The following is a 21,646-nucleotide window of genomic DNA, read 5'->3' as shown; positions in this document are numbered from 1 at the left end:
GAATAAAAATTTCATTCGCAGATTAGCCCTTGAAAGGATTATAGGTCACCAGTTTTAGATATGCTGTCAGAGAAGGCAACTTTGGAGTACTTAAATTTTTCTCTCTCCTATACCTAAAAGTGTTTTTAGATCATGAGTTTTACATATGCTGTTGGAGATGCTCTAACAATGCCCTAGGTGACTCATATTTATTTTGCAAGTATCAAACTAACAAATGGATGCATCATTAATCTTGATATAGGAAAACACAGGAACAAGGACCAGACATGATACTTGGAAAGAAAAACAATGATGCGCATGTCCTCCACCCTTTTTTTGAAGGAAATGTCCTCCACCTTGCAAATTGCACCAGCACCACAACGTGCTTTTTCCATCTACACTGCTGAACATCTTCTGGAAGACCATCATGATTGCTGTAGTTAAAGGATAGTGTCATCAAACATCAGAAAATGCAGGGGAACACAGAACTACTACGTGTAACCAATTTAAATGATTAGAAGAAACCATTCGTACCTCAACTGTCAGCTTTAGCATGGTAAAAAGGGGCAGTACATAGTCTGGATCGTGTGTTCACATTAGACACGATCCAGAAGAAGCTAGCATTACATCGCCAGCCTAAATAATGTTCCTAATGTATATGTTCCTTTACAACATCTTGATCCATTTCAGCTCTTGATTTCACGATACTGGCTTCCACCAGTTCATCACAAAGAGCTAGAGTTGACTCCAAATTATCCTCATTAAAATTGAAATCAATATAAAAATTGTATACATCTGGTTCAGCTGTCAAACCCTCCTTCCTCATCTCATCAAATAGCTTTCTTGCCTCAATAAATTTCTTCTTTTTATTCAGCAATCTTATAAGAGAACTGTATGAGGTTGCAGTAAGTCTGAAACCCTTTTCTATCATTTCCTTGTGGAAATATAGTGCCTCTTTCATATTTCTTGCCTTGCAGTGCCCCTTGACCAATATATTGTACGTGTTCTCATTTGGCGCCACCTCCAGAGAATTCATCCCCTTATAGATCTCAGTGGCAGATTTCATATTATTGCCAATGCAGTACTGCTTCATTAGAGAATTGTAGGTTGCCGCATTAGGGCGGATGTTCTTCTCTAGCATCCATTCGAGCAGCTTCTTTCCTCCTTCTACCCTACCTGACATGCAAAAACCATTCATCAAAACATTATAAGTGACAATAGTAGGCTTAATTCCTTTATCTAACATCTCCTGCAAGAGGGTGTGAGCCCTATCAAGCTCCCCTGACTTGCAGAGCGCATCAATAAGAGTTGTATATGTGTAAACATCTGGCTTAAGACCCGCTGTATCCATGTCTGCCATAGTCCTCATGGCCTGCTCCAGATTGCCAGACTTGCATAGGCCATTGATCAGGGAGTTGTATGTGCAAGCATTCAGCTCAAGCCCCCTGTTACACATCTCGTGCAATAGCTCATTAGCAGCCTGAGCATCCCCTTGCTTGCATAGTCCATCCGACAAAGCTGTGTATGTCACCACATTCGGTGTCACTCCTCTCTGCACCATTGTATTATGCACTCGAAAGGCCTCTGCCATCTTCCCTCTCTTGCAGTACCCATCTATGAGCACTGTGTATGTGACCTCATCGGCATCCAACTGCCTGGCCAACATTTGCTCAAGCAACATCTCTGCCTCTTTCAGCTCACCAGCCCGGCAAAGCCCATTGATCAGCGTGGTATATGTCACCCCATCAGTTGCCAAACCTGATTTCTGCATCTCATCAAACCACCTTCTTGCAGCTGCCAAATCCCCTTTATTACAGAAACCACTCAAGACAGTCGTATACACTGCCTCATCCAATATCACCTTACGCTGGACCATATCCTCCACCACCCTCAAAGCATCTGAAACCTGCCCGTTGTCGCACAATAATGCAACAATACTTGTATACACGGTTGCATTTGGCTCCATCCCTCTTGCCACCATTTCATCCAACAGTTTCACGGCGCTCTCCAGTTCACCAAGAGCACAGTAACCATGGACAAGAATCCCATACGTGACAACATCAGGCGGCAACGCCATTTCATCAAACAGTTGGCGTGCATCCTCCACATGGCCAGCACCACAGAGCGCCTTGAGTAGTATATTGTAGGAGCAAACGTTCTTGTCCGGGAGTTCTTGAAACAACTCGATGGCCTCATCAAGAGGGAGGCGGGAGAGCACGGCGTTGCAGGCCTCCAGCGACGGGGAAATGCCGTACTGGCGGAGGCGGCGCAGTAGGGGCGCGGAGGGGAGGCACTGGAGGAGGAGGTCGAAGGAGGCGGGGTCCGAAGAGAAGGCCTTGTAGGTGGTGATGAAGTGTTCGACGAAATGCCGATGGGGCGAAGGGAAGCGGACGGCGCGCACGAGGATGGCGCGCGCGGTGACCGCGTCTCCGCGGGCGGCGGCGAGGTGCGCGGCGACGGCGAAGCACCGGAGAAGGTGCGGGTGGGGCTGCTGGTTGCGGCGTGAGGGGAAGAGGAGGAGTAACGGGAGGAGGAGGCCGGCGTGGTCCGGGTCGGATGCGAGGAGCTGTAGCGCGAGGAGGAGGTGGATCGGGCGGAGGAGTGGCAGGAATGGGAGCGGCGGGAGGGTGCCGGGACGAGGCGAGGCGACCACCACGGCGGCGAGGCGGCGCGCGAGGAAGTCGTCCTCCGGCGAGTCGGGGCGGGGCGGGTGGTAGTCCGGGAACGGGCGGGGCGATGCGGTGGCCGTGAGGGGCTCGGACTCAGCCGTCGGAGCGCGGCGGTGACCGCGGCGGCGTGGAGGAGAGGAGGCGGTGGCGTGGCCGCGGCCGGCGGCGCCCTCGTGCAGGAGGGCTCGCGCGGGGGTCAAAGAGGAGGAGCGCTTCGCTGCTGCGGCGGCGGCGGCGACGCGGCGAAGGAGCATCCGGCGGCGCCGGTTCCTGGAGTGGTGCCCGCCCTGGCGGCGGCGGCGGCGGCGGCGGGAGATGGGCGCTGAGCGGGTGGAAGGCCGAGGGCGCTGGCCGAGGTGACGAGTAGTATAACCGAAGGATCCAAAGAAAGCCGCTGGACCGTTGGATCGGATCACGACATCACGTGGCTCATGGTAGAGTTCAAAGTGCTTGTTCTTGTTCAGATGTGCTTGTGTTGCCCCGTGTGCTTGTACTTGTACAGTGCTTGGCTGCTTGTTCATCCGGTGATGTTGCAGCAGTGATTTGTTCAAGTTTGCAGACATCTGATGCTTGCATAACATAAATTCAGCAATCTGAAAAGTTTTGTTGTACTCCTTTCGTTTTTAAGTCATGCATCTAGACATATTATATATATATAGGTGTATAAAAAAAGTTATGTATCAAAACGAATAGTAATTTGGGACGGAGGGAGTACATCTTATTTCTGTTTAGTTTCAAAGTCACAGTGAGCGTCAGATCAAACTAGCAAGGTGGCAGGAGCATGAGCTGGAACCCGGCACTTCGCCAAATAGGTCATGCATTTCTGGTGACTTCTTAGTCCCATCTCTTTATGAACACGATTCATACAATTTGAATCTCTTTTGCCTCTTGCCCAACGTAAACAAGGGGGGGGGGGGGGGGGGGGACTGAAGCATAAGAAAGATCATCGTTTCATATACCCATGATGCCAATTACTTCGATATGTTTACTGTTGTTCCCTGCAAACAAAAGATGAAAAGAACGATGAATTATCAAATTAGGAACAACATTTTACTAACAGATATTTCATTTTTTGCAAGTCAACGGAGATACTCCATTTTAAATTTTATATTTAACTTTTCGAGGTTCATACACTATATCTTGATATATATTAAAAATTATGTACTTGAAAAAGATAAAACAGCCTACAATCTGAGAAAACAGCCTACAATTTGAGACAGAGGGAGTATGTCACGACTCAGCAAATCAGCGCTTGCACCTTCACGGAAGAAAGAAGTTCAGGTGGTAGATGTCTTTTTAATAGACAAATAACGCCTTTATTAGCGCAGGAAAAATAAAAAACATACAAAAGAGCACAGCTCATGAGCGTTTACAATGGCTTGTGTTTACAAATTAGAAGAGTCTCTTCTTGTTCCCACCATAGCATTTCTGAAGACACACCAGATATTTACAAATTTGCATGGATTTGTTGTAGGTTTACTGCTACTGCTGCTTCACCAAGTTCCTTAGCACGTAGTGAAGGATTCCACCATGGTCAAAGTAAGCCAGCTCCACCTACAAAACCAACATCTTTGTTATTCCCTTACGCAATTTACATTGAAAATCAATACAATTCAACCGATGTTAAGCTTGTTGAAAAGGCATTGTTTAGTGGGGTTGTACGCGCGCGCACGCGCTTGCAATCATTAGTTGTAACTTTCAGAAAACGTGATGTGGCATTTTATTGTAGTAACCATTATGCTGTGAACATTCCAGTCAACCTACATGCAGTTTTCCTAGAATTACCAGTTCCACATTACCGGAGAACTTACCATAGTATCAATACGGAGCTTGCAGGTAAAGGACTTCCCACTGTCAGTGACCACTTGGACATCCTGCCCCGGTTGTATCTCACTTACCTCGCTAGGGAGCCTAATCGTATGGCGCTCATGACCGGTGAGCCCCAGAGAATCAGCATCCTCCCCAGGCTTGAAGCACAGCGGTATCACCCCCATTCCCACTAGGTTGCTGCGGTGGATCCTCTCGAAACTCTTGGCGATCACCGCTTTCACCCCCTGGTGACATAATTTTGTCAAAGACATGCTGCAAATTCCTGGTAGCCAGCAAAGAAATAGAGGTCATATGATGTGTGCATACCAGTAACATAGGTCCCTTGGCAGCCCAGTAGCGAGAACTTCCGCTGCCATATTCCTCTCCAGCCAGCACTATGGTGTGATGTCCATCAGTTTTATATCTCTGTCACAGACGTGACAATTGTAATAGACTGAGAGGAGCATATGAGAAATACTCGTCAACAAGAATTATGATCTCATAATCAGCTGCATTTTGTAGTCAGATAGACAACGGAAAATGACAAGTATATACTTGACTGTAATCATTTCGAGTAGTATACCCCTCCGTCCCAAATTTCTATTCGTTTTGACTTTTCTAGATACATAGCTTTTGTTATGCATCTAGATATATATTATGTCTAGAGACATAACAAAAGTTATGCATCTAGAAAAGCCAAGACGAATAGTAATTTGTGACAGAGTAATTTGTGATAGAGGGAGTACTTAACAACAATTTTTTCTTGGTGAAGAAAAACTAACTATTGCCGCATCGAACACGAAAAGCTTGTCTCCGGTAGGGACATGAACTGTCTTTGGTCCAACTTCTCCATTTGACAGCCGATTCACAATCCTGATATTCGCAAAGGTTCCTCGTGCCATCACTTTGTCATTGCCCCGTCGGCTTCCATAAGAATTGAAATCCTTTGGCTGCACACCGCGCTCAAGCAGGTATTTGCCAGCAGGGCTGTCCTTGGGGATGCTCCCAGCTGGTGAGATGTGGTCAGTCGTGATGCTGTCACCAAACTTCAGCAGGCAATAGCCAATAGGCGTCCTCTACGCTGCGTGGACCTCGTGGAGTCAGTGTTATATCCTTGAAGAACGGGGGATCATGAATGTAGGTAGAGTTGGGATCCCATGGGAAGCGTTTTGCTTTCGTAACGGACAACTGGTTCCACATTGGGTTGCCCTGCGTGATTGCTTCATAGGTGCTCCTAAACATGTCAGGCAGCACACTCGATTGCTCAACCTGGTAAATGTTATAATCCAACCATAATGAGATAATGTGTGTTCCATTTTTGGTAAATACATTCTGAACAAGACGAGTGCAACAACTTTGAATTTACCTCTGCAATTTCTTCATTTGATGGCCATATGTCCTTGAAGTACACATCCTTTCCATCTTTTCCTTTCCCGATTGGCTCCTTCTCAAAATCAATATCAACTTGATGCAAATGTATACAAAATACAAGAGTTTATTTATGTGGTGGTGACACCATAAAATTTGGAATCAATCAGGCAAATCACTGCTTACTGTGCCGGCAAGGGCATAGGCCACAACTAGAGGAGGGGAGGCAAGATAATTGGCCCGAACCAATGCATGAATTCGTCCTTCGAAGTTCCTGTCGCCGGAGAGTACTGCAGCAGCAATGATGTCTGAAAGAGTCATGCCAAGACTATGGGATTTAATTTTCGGAAGGATTTTAATACCCTCACCATTTTGTCCGCTTAACCCCCTAACCAAAATTTAGGATTGATTTACTCCCCTCAACTATTTTAGTTGGTCCAACCTACCACCCCTAATGAAATTTGTCTTTTTTATTTCTTTGTGTACTTTTGAGTTCAAATTTTGCCGAGTGACTTATAACACAATGCCCTATATTAGAAAAATACATTCAGAAAAATACATTATGATTTTTTCATCATTACTTTTTATACAGTTTTGTATCCCTATGATCAATTTCATATTAAATATTCCTGATCTATGAAAATAACAAAAAAAATCTTAATATATTTTTCTACTAGCCATCATGTTCCCTATCTACTCACAAAATTTGGATTTAAAATTCAACTTGTATGTAGAGAAATAAAAAAGACAAATCTCATTAGGACCAATTGAAATAGTTTAGGGGAGTAAATCGAGCCTAAATTTTGTTGAGGGGGTTAGATGGACAAAGCGGATATGTGAGGGTAGTAAAATGGACTTTGTCCTTTTCTGAAGTACAATCGAGCAGGAAAAATCAGACAAATGTGATTAGTTAGTAAGTATGAAGTTCCATTGTCAGTAATTGCCTTAGCAACATCTTCATCAAGCTCGCCAGAGTTACCAATGCATGTTGTGCAGCCATATCCAATTAAGTTGAAACCTAGATTATCCAAATACTTTTGCAAGCCACTGATTTTGCGGCATAAGTCAGGTTTTTCCAGATTTGAAGCTAAATAAATTTCAGGTCTAAAACTACCAGGCCAGGAGGGAAATACTACCTTTTCTGCAGATATTTGGTCACTGCTCCAGATCCTGGAGCAAGACTAGTTTAAATCCATGGATGAACCTGTTAGTAGACCAAAGTTACCAAAGGCATGCTACATTAAGATGTAATTTTGAAAGCAATGAAGCCTCACCTCAAGGCCAAGTTCACACGCCTTCTTTGAACAAGGCCAGCACCAAGCATGACACTTGGATTCGAGGTGTTTGTGCAACTTGTTATGGCAGCAATCACAACACTACCATGTCTAATCTCTGCAGGTTGCCCATGGAAGGAGAACTTCACAGCTTTATCCTGTTGCTCTTTAGGTACACCAAAGCCCTGCAATAACCCAAACGAAAATTGTAGAGACCCTAAGTGAATTTACTATTCTTTTGATGGGTACAACAGAAATCATGTAAAGGATAGGCTATTTGACTATCATGGATGCTGGCAACATTCAAGTTAGTTTAGTACTGTCACCTTAAAACCAACTTTATTATTGAGACAGGCATGCCAATCTGCTTTCATATCTTTCAAAGCAACACGGTCATGAGGCCTGAGCATAAAGATGATTGGGTACAATCATATTCAAGAAAAACTTATGTGTAGCATCATAAGATCAAAAGCATATCTAGAATAGAATGTTACCTTTTCGGACCTGAAACGCATGGTTCAACATCTGCTAGGCCTAACTATAGATAAGATGAGTAAACTCTTTCCGTTTGAGCATGAAATTGCAGTTGGATGTTAGACATATGCGTCTTGTGATATCTGAGATAGTTTGGATGATTCTGACCTCGTTGTAATCAACAAACATGTTATTAGTATGCCTCCACCATCTCAACCTATTGTAAGGAAATTACAATGCAAGAAAACTATTGGACAAAAAAGGAATGTCCAGCCAACAATAGATTGGATCCGTCGTAATGTTTTTTGAGAAGACGTGAGTAAATTTAGGTTGAAAAATGGAAGTAACCTTTTCATCACTTCTCCCTGTCAGCTTAGGTATCCAAGGGTCACATGATCAACTGGGAAGTAGCCCATTGTTGCGCCACTGTTTGGATACGAGGTGCTAAACTTTAGCAGGATCACATCGAATATTCGGATGCTAATTAGAAGGACTAAATACGAGCTAATTACAAAACTAATTGCACAAATGGAGTCTAATTCACGAGACGAATATATTAAGGCTGATCAATCCATCATTAACAAATGGTTATTGTAGCACCACATTGTCAAATCATGGACCAATTAGGCTTAATAGGTTCATCTTGCGAATTAGACTCCATCTGTGTAATTAGTTTTGTAATTAGACTATATTTAATACTCCTAACTAATATCCAAACATCCGATGTGATAGGTGCTAAAGTTTAGTATGGGGTAGACCCCCAAGTAATCATAGACCTCAGTTTGAATAAGCTGCAGACTGACAGGTTCGATAGGTTTGGTCGCTTGGCTCGTGTAAAACCTCGGCTGTTCAGGCTCAGATCACATTTGCTTGACGCATCGATCGATCTTCCAGCCAGCCGCCGACAGATCCGGCCCCCAGTAGCAGGCGCCACCGACACGCAACAAGACCTGGTAGCTACTACCAGTAGACACATAAATCATCCAGGAAGCCGAGAACTAGCATGAGAAACCCTGAAGTCGATTAACAAACAACTCCGGAAGCAGGTAGCAGGTAACATACATAGCCTGGCTGTAACGTTTGTAACAGGAAGGAAACATGAGCCTCCCTGAAGTACTAGAAACCACATTCACCGACCACCAAAGATCAGGCTCCAGAACTTAAGACAGGCAGGCAGGCACTAACACAAGGATTACCAAATCACTCACTGCTCCACTGGCGACCCTCGGATCCGAAACGCGCCAGCACCATCAATAGCATGGCATCCGCATGGCATCGGTCAGCAGGACCGCCTGCTCCTTGGTCTCGTCGGTTCTCCACACCCTCAAGTCCTCAGGGAAGAAACCATTGCTCCTCCATCTGTGCAACATCGCCATCGAGAATGGCCCGTGCAAGTCTCCCTCAGGGTCCTCGTAGTGCCACATTGTCAGAGTGGCAATGGGAAGCCCATGACTGCACGCATCGTCTGCCTGTGTTCCCGCGGCATCTGCATTGAGTTCGTCAAGATCAATCTGGTTAGATGATAGAGGAAAAGGGGATACTTGTAACTAGACAGTACTATAGGCTCTGAACCTGTACTAGTATATGAACTGCAGAATAGCATTAAACATAACCTGGTAAATAAAACAATAAAATTCTTTTTAATTCTCATACATGAAGTTTAGTATTTGCACCAGTGGTAGTTTTGAGGCTATTAGCCTGCCCCAACTTTGCTTTGTACTAAGGCCTTGTTGTTGTGTGTGGTAGTAGTTTTGAGGCCATTACTATGAAACTACATTGAGCAGAGAAGAATACTGAAGGAACCAAGGCATTGGTCCCCTACTCCCCTTTATGATTCCTCCTACATTTTTAACAAATGCATTTATACATAGCATTAGCCTAATCAACTTTAAGGGATAGAAACTGAACACAAACACAAAACCTCAATTAAACATAAAACCTTCACGGTTCATCAGAAAACCCCATAAAAAGTTGGCCCATCTATCAAGGCAATCAGACAACTCAATGAAAACATGAACAACTTTGCATTTTGCTATCTTTTTATGGCTGATATACTACAAAGTTGCACATAATGATCGAACACCGTAATACATCTTACGTGAAATAATCAAACTGAAGAATGCATAATTACGTGTTGAAAGAAAGCAAGTTAGTACCTCGATGATAGAAGCCTGAAAAGGGATAGATCTCAAAGTCACCAACACCTTGGCATAACATCCTTGATTGCATCGACTCAAGCTGGATCAAGAACAAGCCAGCATTAATCCACACAAAGATTGCATTGCTTTCCTCATGAAACCCCAGCAATGACGGCTTTGCCTGCATCGGCATCCTCGGGAGGCACTTGTCCAGTCGAACGGACCTGTGCATCGACCATCCTGCAGCGTTGCCAGTGTCCCTCTTCCACAGCTTGATGCTAACTTCTGTCACCATGAACATGGCGTAGCCAAGCTCCTTAACCTCAGTCAGCACAAGATGGGATTGCCAGTAGGGAGACCCTGCTGAGTGCACTGGCCCCGAGATCAAGGACAGGCTGCGCCTCACTGTGTCGAATTCGAGGATGCGGCTCTCCGGAAGCAACCAGTACACTGCGTCGCCGACGAGAACGCCGGGCTTCCGCGCGTTCCTCTGTGTCACTAGAACGGTTGGTGCGAGCTGCGTCTCTACGGAGATTACGTGGCTCCATGCGTCGGACTCCGACGAGTAGATGGCGGCGGCGACCCTCCAATGCTGCGTCGTCCCAATCCACCAAACCAGGACTACCCGGAAGGGGCTGGACCGGCAGTCGCGCGCGAGGCCGCAGGAACACAGCACCGCCCCTTGGCGGACGTCTCCTGCATCTGGGGGCACGGGCGTGCAGCGGCGCGCGCCGGTCATGGGGTCCCACACAAGGACCTCGCGGCGGGGGCCCACCGAGCCGATGAGGAGGACCCGGCCGTGGCGGCAGTCGAGGAACTTCCACTCCTTGTGGTTCCGGCCGCACGGCATGCGGAAGAGCGCGGCGGGGACGCGGTCGGGAGGATCGGCGGCGGCGACGAAGCGGCGGTCGGGGCCGCCGAGGTTGGTGTTGTGGAAGAAGCCGAGGAGGGGCGCCGCCGCACGGTGGAACACGCGGAAGTCGCGGAGGAACTGTGGAGACGCGGCGAGGTCACGCCAGCGCTTGCACACGAGGGAGGCCTGCGGCAGTGAGGAGGGGCGCGGCGGGAGGCGACGGAGGATCTCGGAGAGGGGGTCGTCGTCGTCCAGCGGTGAGGAGAGCCATGGCCGATGGCCGATGGGCTCGGGTCCTGCCATTTTGCTATGGGCTGAGCGAGCGATTGCCGATTGGACTCGAAAGGAGGGAGATCAGGAATGATAAAGGCTAGCGGAAAATTTAAGTGGAGGGACCACTCAATTTAGATTTAAATCAAAAACCCTTAAATTTAGAAACCAAATCAGTGCGCGAATCAAGCACACTCAAAATAGGAAAGAAAATAGAAGGGAAGAGGAAAAGGCAAATCAAATGGATAAATCCCAGCAAGATTCAATTCCAATGACCTTCTTTCTTCTTCGACGAGCACCTCATCTTCTTCGACGAGAAATCTTGATAAGTTCCAACTTGGATTAGGGTTAGGGTTATTGATTGGGGCTAGATTTAGAAGTTTGGGATTGGGAGGGTATCTAATTGTTGGACCAGCGGCGGGGGAGAGTGTGAACAGGGAGGCGAGATAGCGGCAACAACGCCTGCCATGGTGGGGGAGGAAGGTGGTTGGGAAAGGATAGGCGGCAAGGGGAAGCTTTGCTGAAGTGGTTAAAGAAGAGCGGGGCTAGCGGGAGGGAGGGAGGGTTGCGGGTGCAAGTGATATGGTATGGCGATGAAGCATCGTTGGTCGTTGGAGATGGCTATTAGTAGGAGTGTGGGTAGGTGCGCGCGGGGGGCGATGGCAATGAAGGAGGTTCTGAAGGTCGGGGAAGGGTTGTGTCCAATGGTGCGAGGAAGCGGTGAGACGAGCGCGAATGGGTTGCGAGGAGGACGAAGGGCTAGGAGAGATAAGGAGATGCGGTCGAGTGGTTGTATTCACGTGTGTGAATCAAGGCTCTCCGCGTAGAACTAACGTAAGAGTGCTTTGAGTGTAGTTGCCTCCAAAAGCTGAAGAAGATCTAACTTTGTGAGTATCTAATCTAGATACGAGAAAACAAAGTCCGGTCCAACCTGCAGCTTTAATAGAGCTTTGCATGACGTTAATTTTACCAATATAAAAACAATTTAGACGAGCTAGACCTAGCTCGATTATTTATTTTAGTTACTTTTACATATAAAAATAGTGGGTGGCTCCGCTTGAGCCCGAGCTCTATATGATAATAGCTCGAAAAAATTCCGACTTGATGCCTCTCATGAGCAAGTGTGGGTGTGATTAACTTCGTTTTTTTCTTAGCCTGATCAACTTTTGCTTAGGTCTAGTCTAAAGTCTAATCTTTGTTGTCCTTCTGATCTGAGCTGATCTGTGATGTTTTTTAAAATTAAATTTTAGATATTGTTTGGACTTAATAATGTGGAGATCCAAATTTTAAACTTTATTTTCCTAAGCACACAGACAATGCAACCTCTCTCCTCTCCCTAACTCTTTCTCAAAACATTACATCTCTCTTAAAAATTAAAGCATTACAACTCTAACTATTCTGATCCATGTCCGAGAAGCAATGCAAATATACACATTTTTGTCCCTACATAATGCAAGATGGATCGGGGCTTTGCCCCTGAAGCTTTGTTGGAAAGATAGGATTTAGGCCCACATGAAACGGGAATTTTGCCCCCATCGACGAGATTTGAATAATCGAATGTGAATCCTTTTCAGCCCTTGGATGCTCGAGTCAGCTGGTCCGGGCCCCGACAGAGACGAACCCCTTGCGCCTTCAAAACGGTCAAAATCGAGCCGAACCGAGCCAGCAGCACCCTCTTTCCATTTCCTCCCTCCCGTCCCCGACGCGTCGCGACATGCCCGGCGCCGCCACCCTCCGATCGCGCGCGGCCGTCGCGGCCACAGCGTGCCTCGCGGTCCTCGCCGCGGCGGCTCTCCTCCACCGCAGGCGCCGCAGGAAACGGGCGCCCGCCTCGCCTCGCCGCCTCGGGGTCGCGGGGCGGCGGGGGCGCCCCCGCCGCGCCTGCGAGAAGGAGGAGAAGCCGCAGGCGCGGTTCAAGCGCGTGCTCGCGGACAACTCCTACTCTCCATTCAAGCACTTGCGCCGCCAGAGTGCTCAGCCGGGAGGCGCTGAAGGCGAGGCGTCCCTGCTACCGTCTCAAGGTGCGCGCTCATGCAGTGTACTGGTCCTGCCTGTGGGGATCTCGGCATTGCCGTCGTACCCGTATGGTTGTTTTAGGAATTCCACGGGACCCGTGGTACGTAGGATCCAGCTGTGTGATGCACCAGGAGGCTAGAAGAGGATTAGAGGAATGCAGTTTGGTGCGGATTTTCTGTCTCTGGTGAATTTTGTCGAACACCTGAGGAAGGTTGTTGCATAGTCTGGTAGCTATGCATGCAGGATTTCAAGTTCGGTGTTTCGTTTGGGGTGCTCAATTTTCCTTCCTGTTGGCACTTCCTATGATTGCTGCTTTGTGCATTCATGTAAAATGATGGTTTGCTGCGTTCTTGTATTTGTTCATGCTATTTTGGTGATGAACGGAGTGGAATAATGACATAGTGTTATGGGCTTGCAGAAGGGCTCCAGGCCATGCCTGATTACTGCTGGTATCATTTGAAACAGTAATACCTTCTCATGGTCTGGACTCTGGAAATCTTGGCCCAAGTAACTTGAATATTTGTACCGCGATTGCCTTATATTTTACTTGAGGAACTCAATCTGTTATTAGGAATTAGTAGTACAGGGGATCTAGAGATAGCAAAGGTGCCAAGCTGGATGGCTGACTGCATAAGTTCTGCCACCACATATGAGATTTGCATATCTAGCACTTCAAATATTGATTGTTCGTAGGACTCTCAAATGGTCCGATGATTTTTTATGGTTCTGACAGTCTATTTTAATTGATACAGAATCATCACAAAGGGTCCACCCATTTGAGGAGGAAATCACATCTTTGCTAAACAACCCCCCTGGTTTTCGTAGCTTTATGCTGGGTGACCAATGCCCAGAAATGCATACTCCATATAATTGGGTTGATACAGAAGCTCAACTGGAGCATTTGGCAAGATTGTTGGGTGAGGAAAAAGCTTTTGCTGTTGATACAGAGCAACATAGTGTTCGGTCTTTCCTAGGATATACTGCACTAATGCAGGTAATTACTGGTAGATGCACCCTCAACTTTCTGTTCTTTATAAGTTTGTTATTTTTTAAACATAGAGTTATCTATTTCAGATCTCTACCCAGAAGGAAGATTATTTGATAGACACAATTGCATTGCATGATGTGATGGGCATTCTACGACCAGTGTTTGCCAATCCTTCAATCTGTAAGGTAACACATCTTTGTAACTGCTATCCGTGGTAAGCTGGTTATTTTCGTTTTCAGTATTGCATTTGTTGTTATGCTTGAGTTGATGATAGCCCTTAACTCTTTGTAATGGACGGGCATGTTGACTGCAAATTTTAAGCTCTATTACAGTACAAGCAAATGATGCCATGAACTTGATTTACATGCCACTGAAATGTAACTGAGTTTACTATTGGGATATGCATTAGAGGTATATAAGCTGTAGGACATTCTGATGGCAACACATTATTTTTCCCTTTACTGCGTTTATGTGACAGTCAATTACTAAACCTAGAATAAAATAAACTGTAAGACATCCTAAATACGCACATTTACCTTTTGCCTTGTATTCTAGATCTTCCATGGAGCTGACAATGATGTTCTTTGGCTTCAAAGGGATTTTCATATTTATGTTGTGAATATGTTTGATACTGCCAAGGTAAGTAACGGTATAAAATATCTTAGTTAAGACATTTATTATGATTCTGCAAAGATTTTCCGGTTTGTAATACTTTTATATTATTCACTTTCTAGGCCTTTTTTTTTGTGGTACAGCTGGTTATGGGTCATGCGTTGCTTAGATTGACACCCCATTTTTCACAAGGAACAATTCTGTTCAGATAGTTTAGTATTTTTTGTCATTTCAAACTTGTTCGATATCACATCACATGTATGCATTCTGTAATTGCTCTAATGAAGTGAAAGAAATATGAATAACTGAACATCAACACCCAATATTATCATCTAAAAAATATAAAAAAGGAAAACCCCCAATAGTGCATCACGTGATAGTTTTTAGTTGGGACTTGGGAGCCAACCAGTTGTCTCAGTAACTTTTCTCTCTTTACACTAGCACGGAAAAACTGTTTTTCAGCAAATGAACGAAATGTTTCTGGAGTACTGTGCCTAGTTAGCTAAGAATGTCAATCCAGAAAAATATTGTCTTCCTCTTTATTACTTTTATGGTTTCTTAGATTGTAGCTTGAGTTATTGAATGCCTTCTGTATTATGTTCTAGATTATATGATCTGTTGAGTGTTTTCTTGGGATCCAAGGGCGGGGAAATATTTGATGATGTGGTGCTCTTGTACCTCCTTTTTTAATAATCTTTTTAAAAATCAATACAACAGATTTCAGTCAGATAATGCATTATATTTTCTATTACTGAAGCATGAAAATTTCAACCTCTTAACTGTAAGTTGAAAAGCTTTGTGAATGAACAGCAAAGCTTTGCATCATGTGCTCGAATGCCATTGCAGTTAAGAATCAGAACTTCTAGGTTACTAAACCATCTTTTATCACCTTATAATTGCATGTTTGGTGTTTGAACATTTTGGTTTATTGGTCCCTCACTCCTCTCTCTTCTTTTTTTTTCCTAAATGATGTGTTATATGTCCTCTTCTCATTTCTGAATTTACACCCTTAGCTAGTTTTTTCTTATGCTATGAATGCATGCAACTTTTCTAAACAATTGTGTTTACTACTGATCTTATTTCAGGCATGTGAAATTTTGTCGAAACCACAGAAATCATTAGCATATTTGCTTGAACTATATTGTGAAGTGACCACAGACAAGACAATGCAGGTAAGTAATTGTTCAGGATTGGCTTAAAAATACCAAGCTTAGTAAAGCCACTCAGTTATTCAATGCCAATTGACCTTATGCACTGATATGCTCTGTACCTAATTAGTGCTCACATGCCTCCCAATTCTAGATTACCTTTTAGTATTTCAGTAACTAAAGGAATAGTTAGTGGTGCTTTATTAATCCAGGAAAGGTTGATACTTCCATGACAGGATGGAAAATATGCAAAATTCCTTAAAGAAAGGTGCATTCGGTTAATGATGACTATATTACTTTGTATGTTTTCACATAGCAAATATAATAAAAATATAGGAGCAGATTGAGGGTCTATCTGCCATGCTGCCTGATGGAATCAGATTTTAGTACAAGAAATGCTTTACCATTTTTTTTTCCAATTGGTGAATTGAAACTATAATGATGTTCAAAAACATCATAGAGCTGAACATACTATTAAGGCCTGTTTGGCTTACATATGCAAATCTTGTTCTCTGGCTTCCTTGGTTTATATCTTGATAAGCAAGGCAAGCTAGCTAACTTTATGATCCATGAAAATTCTCTTTCTAAAGGTGCTATCTATCCAATCCCAGTTTGTAACTTATAGTCCCGATAGTCAACCCTCCATGGGCTTCAATAGTTCAATTTACCCAGTTAGCTTTGATTGTTTTCCAAAAAACTGTCCTTTACATCCATCACAACCTGGTAGTCACATCTTAAGTTATGCTAAGTCACTACTTGCATCAACGAATCCATCCTCCCCATGCTGTTTTAGTCAATTAAATTTTAAGAAAGGTGATGGTCAACATCACCTTTGGATTTATCTTCTATTGAGCAAACTCAGCTGAGTTTCTTTGCAAAAAGATTTTTTCACTAATTTATTTGCTTTGAGCATTATGTTTGGTATTGAATACATGACCCGTTAATGAAAATGATAACCAAATGCATACATGTTGTCAGCAAATTTATTTTGACATTCAAAGTTTCAGTTTGTTTGAAGCACCAAAATTCCAATATTGCAATCACATGATATCCGCTCCTGTTTTGTTTCGCTCCCAGCGCGAAGATTGGAGATTGCGCCCTCTGACACCAGAAATGATTGAGTACGCTCGCACTGATGCCCACTATCTGTTGTACATTGCAAATTGTTTGGCATCAGAGCTCCATGCAAAAGCCCGTGGTACGTTCTAAGTTCTATATCAACTATTCTCTTCCTATAGTTTGTGCTTTCTTTTTTTGTTCACGTTCAGTACCCTCACAGTCAGTGAATATATTATACTTGGTATTATCAACGCGGCGCACACGGGGGGTAATTGGGTCCTTATAGAGCTATTTAAGAAGGAAATATTCATTTGACAAATATATGCATCATCATCATCATCATCATTATTGAATGGCTAAACTTCTTTGAGTTCTTTCACAATCTCAACATAAGCTTTTGAACGGTAAGCACAATGGGTCATCTCTATATATTCCTGATGTGTAGTCAAGAAGTGCAAGCAGTATTAAGGGGACCAAGTAAGGCGCATGGCAGTGATGTCGTACTGATGCCATCCTACTACTGAACTGCAGAAATTTATACTTCAACCCTCATAAGATTTGAATAGTCCTAAAGAATTTCTCATTTCTTGTCAACATCAAATCACATATTGGTACGGTGGTACCATTTGGCCTTTTATCACGTCTCAAGTCTTTGATCAGCTGTAATATCTAATCAGATACTTCCAGTGATAAAATCAATTTTTTCTTCGAGGCTAGTCATCGCTCAAATATGGTCAGCATGCAACTATATGCAAAAGAAATTGAATGTCCTCCTGGAGCTTCCAGTGCAGCATCTATTCTCACACGAAATTTGCAAACTCATGGGCTTGACTCCAAAAGGTCTAGTGAAGTCAAGGTGCTTGTTTTCTGTGTTCACTGTTTGATTGTAGAACGTCTTCTGGTTAGCTTGCCGACCAGTGATTTTAATAATTTTTGTTCCTGATTTCCTAATCATCTGCATTTGCAGGATCTTGTTTGGAAATTTTGTGCATGGAGGGATTTAATGGTCAGTCAACACACAACTATTTTCCTTAGAATAGCCCCCTCTCCCCTCTGCAAAGTAAATCCTTTTAGTTGCTTATTTGTTAACATCTTTACCTAGCTTTGATTTCGAGCCGAACATGCAATGTTTTCAAATCGAAGAGCCAAGTTGAATTGCCTGGGACTGACTAGTCATGACTAGCCAACAACTAGATTGGCTAGTCGACCATTTGGCCCAGTTTGCCTACTGCCTAGTCGGCTACCTAGCTACCTATAGCTGACTGTAAATTTAGGCAAACCATATACTGAGGGCATTAGCATCTTGCAAAGCATGGGACTGTAGAGAACACAAAGAAATAGGTCAAAACAGAATTGCAATGTCTCTCTCTCTCTGTGTATATGTACATAGGCCGATTTCTACTGGGCTCAAATATACTGGGCTGAAATTACCAAGACCAAATTACTGGCTGCAAGTTGGCCTTTCAAAATTGGCAGATGGTGACTAATTGTCAGTTAGTCGGCTAACCAGTCGACTAGGCTGTCTAATCGAGTCCATGCACAATCTACGTCCGATGAGTCGATGACTAATTTTTTCTCGAACACGCAGGAGAGCTGTGTATATTATATTAAGAGGATGAAAGAGGGGGGTAAAGACACCCCTTACAAAGGCCACACACACACACCCAACCAAACAAAGAAATCTCTCCTCTGTTAAGGAAAAGATGACCTTGCTAAACCCACTTCCTGGATTCTCTCCTCTGTCGATAACCAATTTGTCAATTGATTATTGAAAACGCCGCTAACATGATCATGCTAAAAATTTAAACCAGACAATCTTCAGTATTTTTCTTAGAAAGTTCTACTCTTTGTTTTTTTCCTGGAAATGCATTTACTTCATGGGCCCCTTGCTATACAACTCGCCTGAGTGACGTATTTCTATGTGGCCACCCAGGATAATCTTGCATATCTGCAGTTATGTAGTGGTATGTTCTTCCTTCCTAATATCTCATAATAACTTGGGTTTTGGGTCATTCCAGGCTCGGATGCATGATGAAAGCTTACGGTATGTTCTGTCAGACCAAGCTATAGCTGCCCTTGCTGTTAGTCTTCCAAAAGGCCCAACAGAGGTGTTTGCTGTCCTAGCAGAAACTGACCTAAACATTTCTAGTATGTACCCCTCCTTGTCGTCACCGTCACCTATTGTTGTTGCTCATGTTGAAGAACTTTGCTATCTGCTGGAGAACACCACTACCAGCATGGATGGCATTTTTAAAAGTTTGCTAGAGAAGTATAAAGATCCAAGTGGATTATGTCGACTATCAGTTTATAATTATAACCTTATAACACAGCTAAGTTTGAAGCAAACAAATATGTTTTCCTTTGCTCCAAGTGGAGAAAAGTTGCTGACAGCACCGCCTAATAAAAAGGCTTCACGGGATTTATTCATTAAAAAGTTCTCCTGCAAGTCCCCAGTATATCACAATTGCAGGATCTATGCTAGTGATGGAAGACTACTTTGCTATTGCGACCGCAAAAAACTGGAATGGTTTGTATCTTAAATATACGCTCATTAACTATCTATACATGTATATGGCATCAATGAAGAGTTATTTTGTCTAAATGATGGGCTCTTCTATCCCAGGTATGTTCAACGTAATTTGGCAAAATTAATTGAAGATAGTCCTCCAGCAATCATGCTTCTATTTGAACCTAAAGGTCGTCCAGAGGATGAAGATAATGAGTTTTACATTCAGAGCAAGAAAAATATTTGTGTTGGATGTGGAGAAAAGAGCCACTATATTAGATATAGAATAATACCATCATGCTACAGGATGCATTTTCCAGAGCATCTGAAGAGCCATCGTTCACATGATATTGTACTTCTCTGTGTAGACTGTCACGAAATTGCTCATTCAGCAGCTGAGAAATACAAGAGGCGAGTAGCAGAAGAATTTGGAATACCCCTTTTTGTGCAAAAGATAGTGAACTCGGGTGATATAAGTTTGATTACCCACACATCAGTATCTGAAGATAAATTGAATGGAACAGGTGTCTCCCCATTGCAGCTAAGGACTGCTGCAATGGCTCTTCTACGGCATGGATCAACTATGCCATTGAAGAGATGTGAAGAGCTAATGCAGGTGATAACATATTAACAATTTAACATCCTTTTAGTATTTACATACAGTTTCCTGAGTTGTGAAATTGCATTGTTAACATACCTATGTTGTACTACTCGTCCATATTCTTTCCTGGTTAAATATGTACTTGTTCTTAGCTGTAGTTCTTTGCTACCGATTCATTCATTTCCTTGCAGATTGTAAAGTCATACTATGGTGGTAGGGATGTGACTCCTGAAGATCTCGAGATGGCATTACTTGTTGGTATGAGTCCCCATGAGCGAAGGCGTCTTGAAAAGAAAAAGGGTTATTCATTTAAAGCTCAGGCTCAAAATATTATTACAAAGAGCAACAGCAGCAACATCTCAGAAAACAGTGGGCATGGATCAGAAAATAGTCATGCCTTATCTGAGCAATTTCCTGAGGATGGAACTGAGAGTAATGGTCAACAAGAGTTTGATGAGACAGAGAGTGAAAACCAGCTAGAGGATTTAACCTTGAGCCAGGGAAGTTCAAGTTTGCCAGTCAGTATGGAGGATACAACTTTTGGTCATGACACTGCGACATTCGAGACAGATACCAAGCAGCAAGCAAGTGGCGCCTGCATTCCTGCAAACGGCTATCTCAACAGGGATCCTTCTATCCGTGACAATTCTAATCAGGCCATTTCCAAGAATGCTGAGAAGAAGATATCCTTGTTGGGTCATGGGCATCATGGTAAACAAGTTGTGGAGCTTTTGCTTTCCAATGGTGGGGAGGAAGCTATTAACCAGTTCTGCCAAAGGTGGAGGCAGGTCTTTGTTGAAGCTGTTCACCCGCGCTACTTACCTTCTGGCTGGAATATTAACCACAGGTTAGTTGCCTTTCATACAGGCCTTTTCTTTTGCAAGGATGCTTGTTTTTGGAAAACCTTGTTTCCTATGCGCACTGATTGGTTACATAATTGCTTGAACTTTCTGGTGCTTAGAATAGGCCAAGGTATCAGCTAAGGGGTTCTGCAATTAGTTTTGCAATTAGATTATATTTAATACTCCTAATTAGTATCTAAACATCTGATGTGACAGGCTAAGGGGGTGTTTGTTTCTCTAGTCTCTCCTAAAATTTCTGTCACATCGAATGTTTAGATACTAATTAGGAGTATTAAATATAGACTAATTACAAAACCAATTGCATAGATGGAGACTAATTTGCGAGACGAATCTATTAAGCCTAATTAGTTCATGATTTGACAATGTGATGCTACAGTAAACATGTGCTAATGATGGATTAATTAGGCTTAATAGATTCGTCTCGTGAATTAGTCTCCATCTGTGTAATTAGTTTTATAATTAGCTCATATTTAGTCCTCCTAATTAGTCTCCAAATATTCGATGTGATATAAATTTTAGGAGGTTCTAAAGATCCAAACACCCCCTAACTTTAGCCCCCTTGAACCAAACACGGCCTAAGTGTCATGCCCTGTACCAGTGGCCTTGGAAGATCTTTCTGTGTGTCATGATGCCTTTTGTCCACACTTCCTTTTGGTCATCGGATATTTACTGTTATCTTCATGTCCTCTTCTGTGGTGCAGCGGACGGCGGGATTTCGGTGACTTCAGTGTCTACAAGCCATCAAAGAATGCGACTCCACCCTGAAGCGGTTAGGCTATGGATCTCGTCAATATGTTTGCTGTTGTTGTACCCTGAGGTTAAATTTACTTTCCGGAGTAGTTTGCATTCCATCAAGTCTGATCTTTGTACTTGTACTACCTCTCAGACTGTTTTGTACTGTTACCTTGCTTTACCTTGAAATACCAGCTTCATCTGCTTTGTTACATACTGTACTACTTCTTTGCCATGAACTTTGCATCAGTACCAACAATGACTCAATGAGAATCCTAGAAAATCAC

At 43.6% G+C, this 21,646-nt stretch overlaps 3 protein-coding genes and 1 pseudogene across 3 annotated transcripts; 1 reads left to right on the top strand and 3 right to left on the bottom strand.

Moving 5' to 3' along the window:
• Nucleotides 1-510: 510 nt before the first annotated feature.
• LOC117844660 (uncharacterized) lies at nt 511-3,002 on the bottom strand. Its single transcript, XM_034725399.2, has one exon. The coding sequence runs from the start codon at nt 2,900-2,902 to the stop codon at nt 629-631; it is 2,274 nt and encodes a 757-aa protein (XP_034581290.1). The 5' UTR covers nt 2,903-3,002; the 3' UTR covers nt 511-628.
• Nucleotides 3,003-3,923: 921 nt separating this feature from the next.
• LOC117842720 (aconitate hydratase, cytoplasmic-like) lies at nt 3,924-8,139 on the bottom strand (annotated as a pseudogene).
• Nucleotides 8,140-8,572: 433 nt separating this feature from the next.
• On the bottom strand, nt 8,573-11,106 carry LOC117842719 (uncharacterized). The gene is made up of 2 exons (XM_034723220.2): nt 9,730-11,106; nt 8,573-9,059 (listed from the first exon to the last, which is right to left on the bottom strand). Exons 1-2 carry the CDS (start codon nt 10,865-10,867, stop codon nt 8,824-8,826), a joined length of 1,374 nt encoding a protein of 457 aa, XP_034579111.1. The 5' UTR covers nt 10,868-11,106; the 3' UTR covers nt 8,573-8,823.
• A 1,403-nt stretch (nt 11,107-12,509) lies between these two features.
• Nucleotides 12,510-21,571, top strand: LOC117843318 (protein RRP6-like 3). Its single transcript, XM_034723889.2, has 12 exons — nt 12,510-12,855; nt 13,603-13,844; nt 13,925-14,023; nt 14,394-14,477; nt 15,536-15,622; nt 16,676-16,796; nt 17,335-17,513; nt 17,625-17,663; nt 18,676-19,184; nt 19,281-19,779; nt 19,956-20,611; nt 21,329-21,571. The coding sequence occupies exons 1-12, from the start codon at nt 12,549-12,551 to the stop codon at nt 21,390-21,392; spliced, it is 2,886 nt and encodes a 961-aa protein (XP_034579780.1). The 5' UTR covers nt 12,510-12,548; the 3' UTR covers nt 21,393-21,571.
• Nucleotides 21,572-21,646: the final 75 nt, after the last annotated feature.

Source organism: Setaria viridis, chromosome 2, assembly GCF_005286985.2.
Source record: "Setaria viridis chromosome 2, Setaria_viridis_v4.0, whole genome shotgun sequence".
Taxonomy (NCBI): domain Eukaryota; kingdom Viridiplantae; phylum Streptophyta; class Magnoliopsida; order Poales; family Poaceae; genus Setaria; species Setaria viridis.
This window is presented reverse-complemented; position numbering and strand designations above follow the sequence as displayed.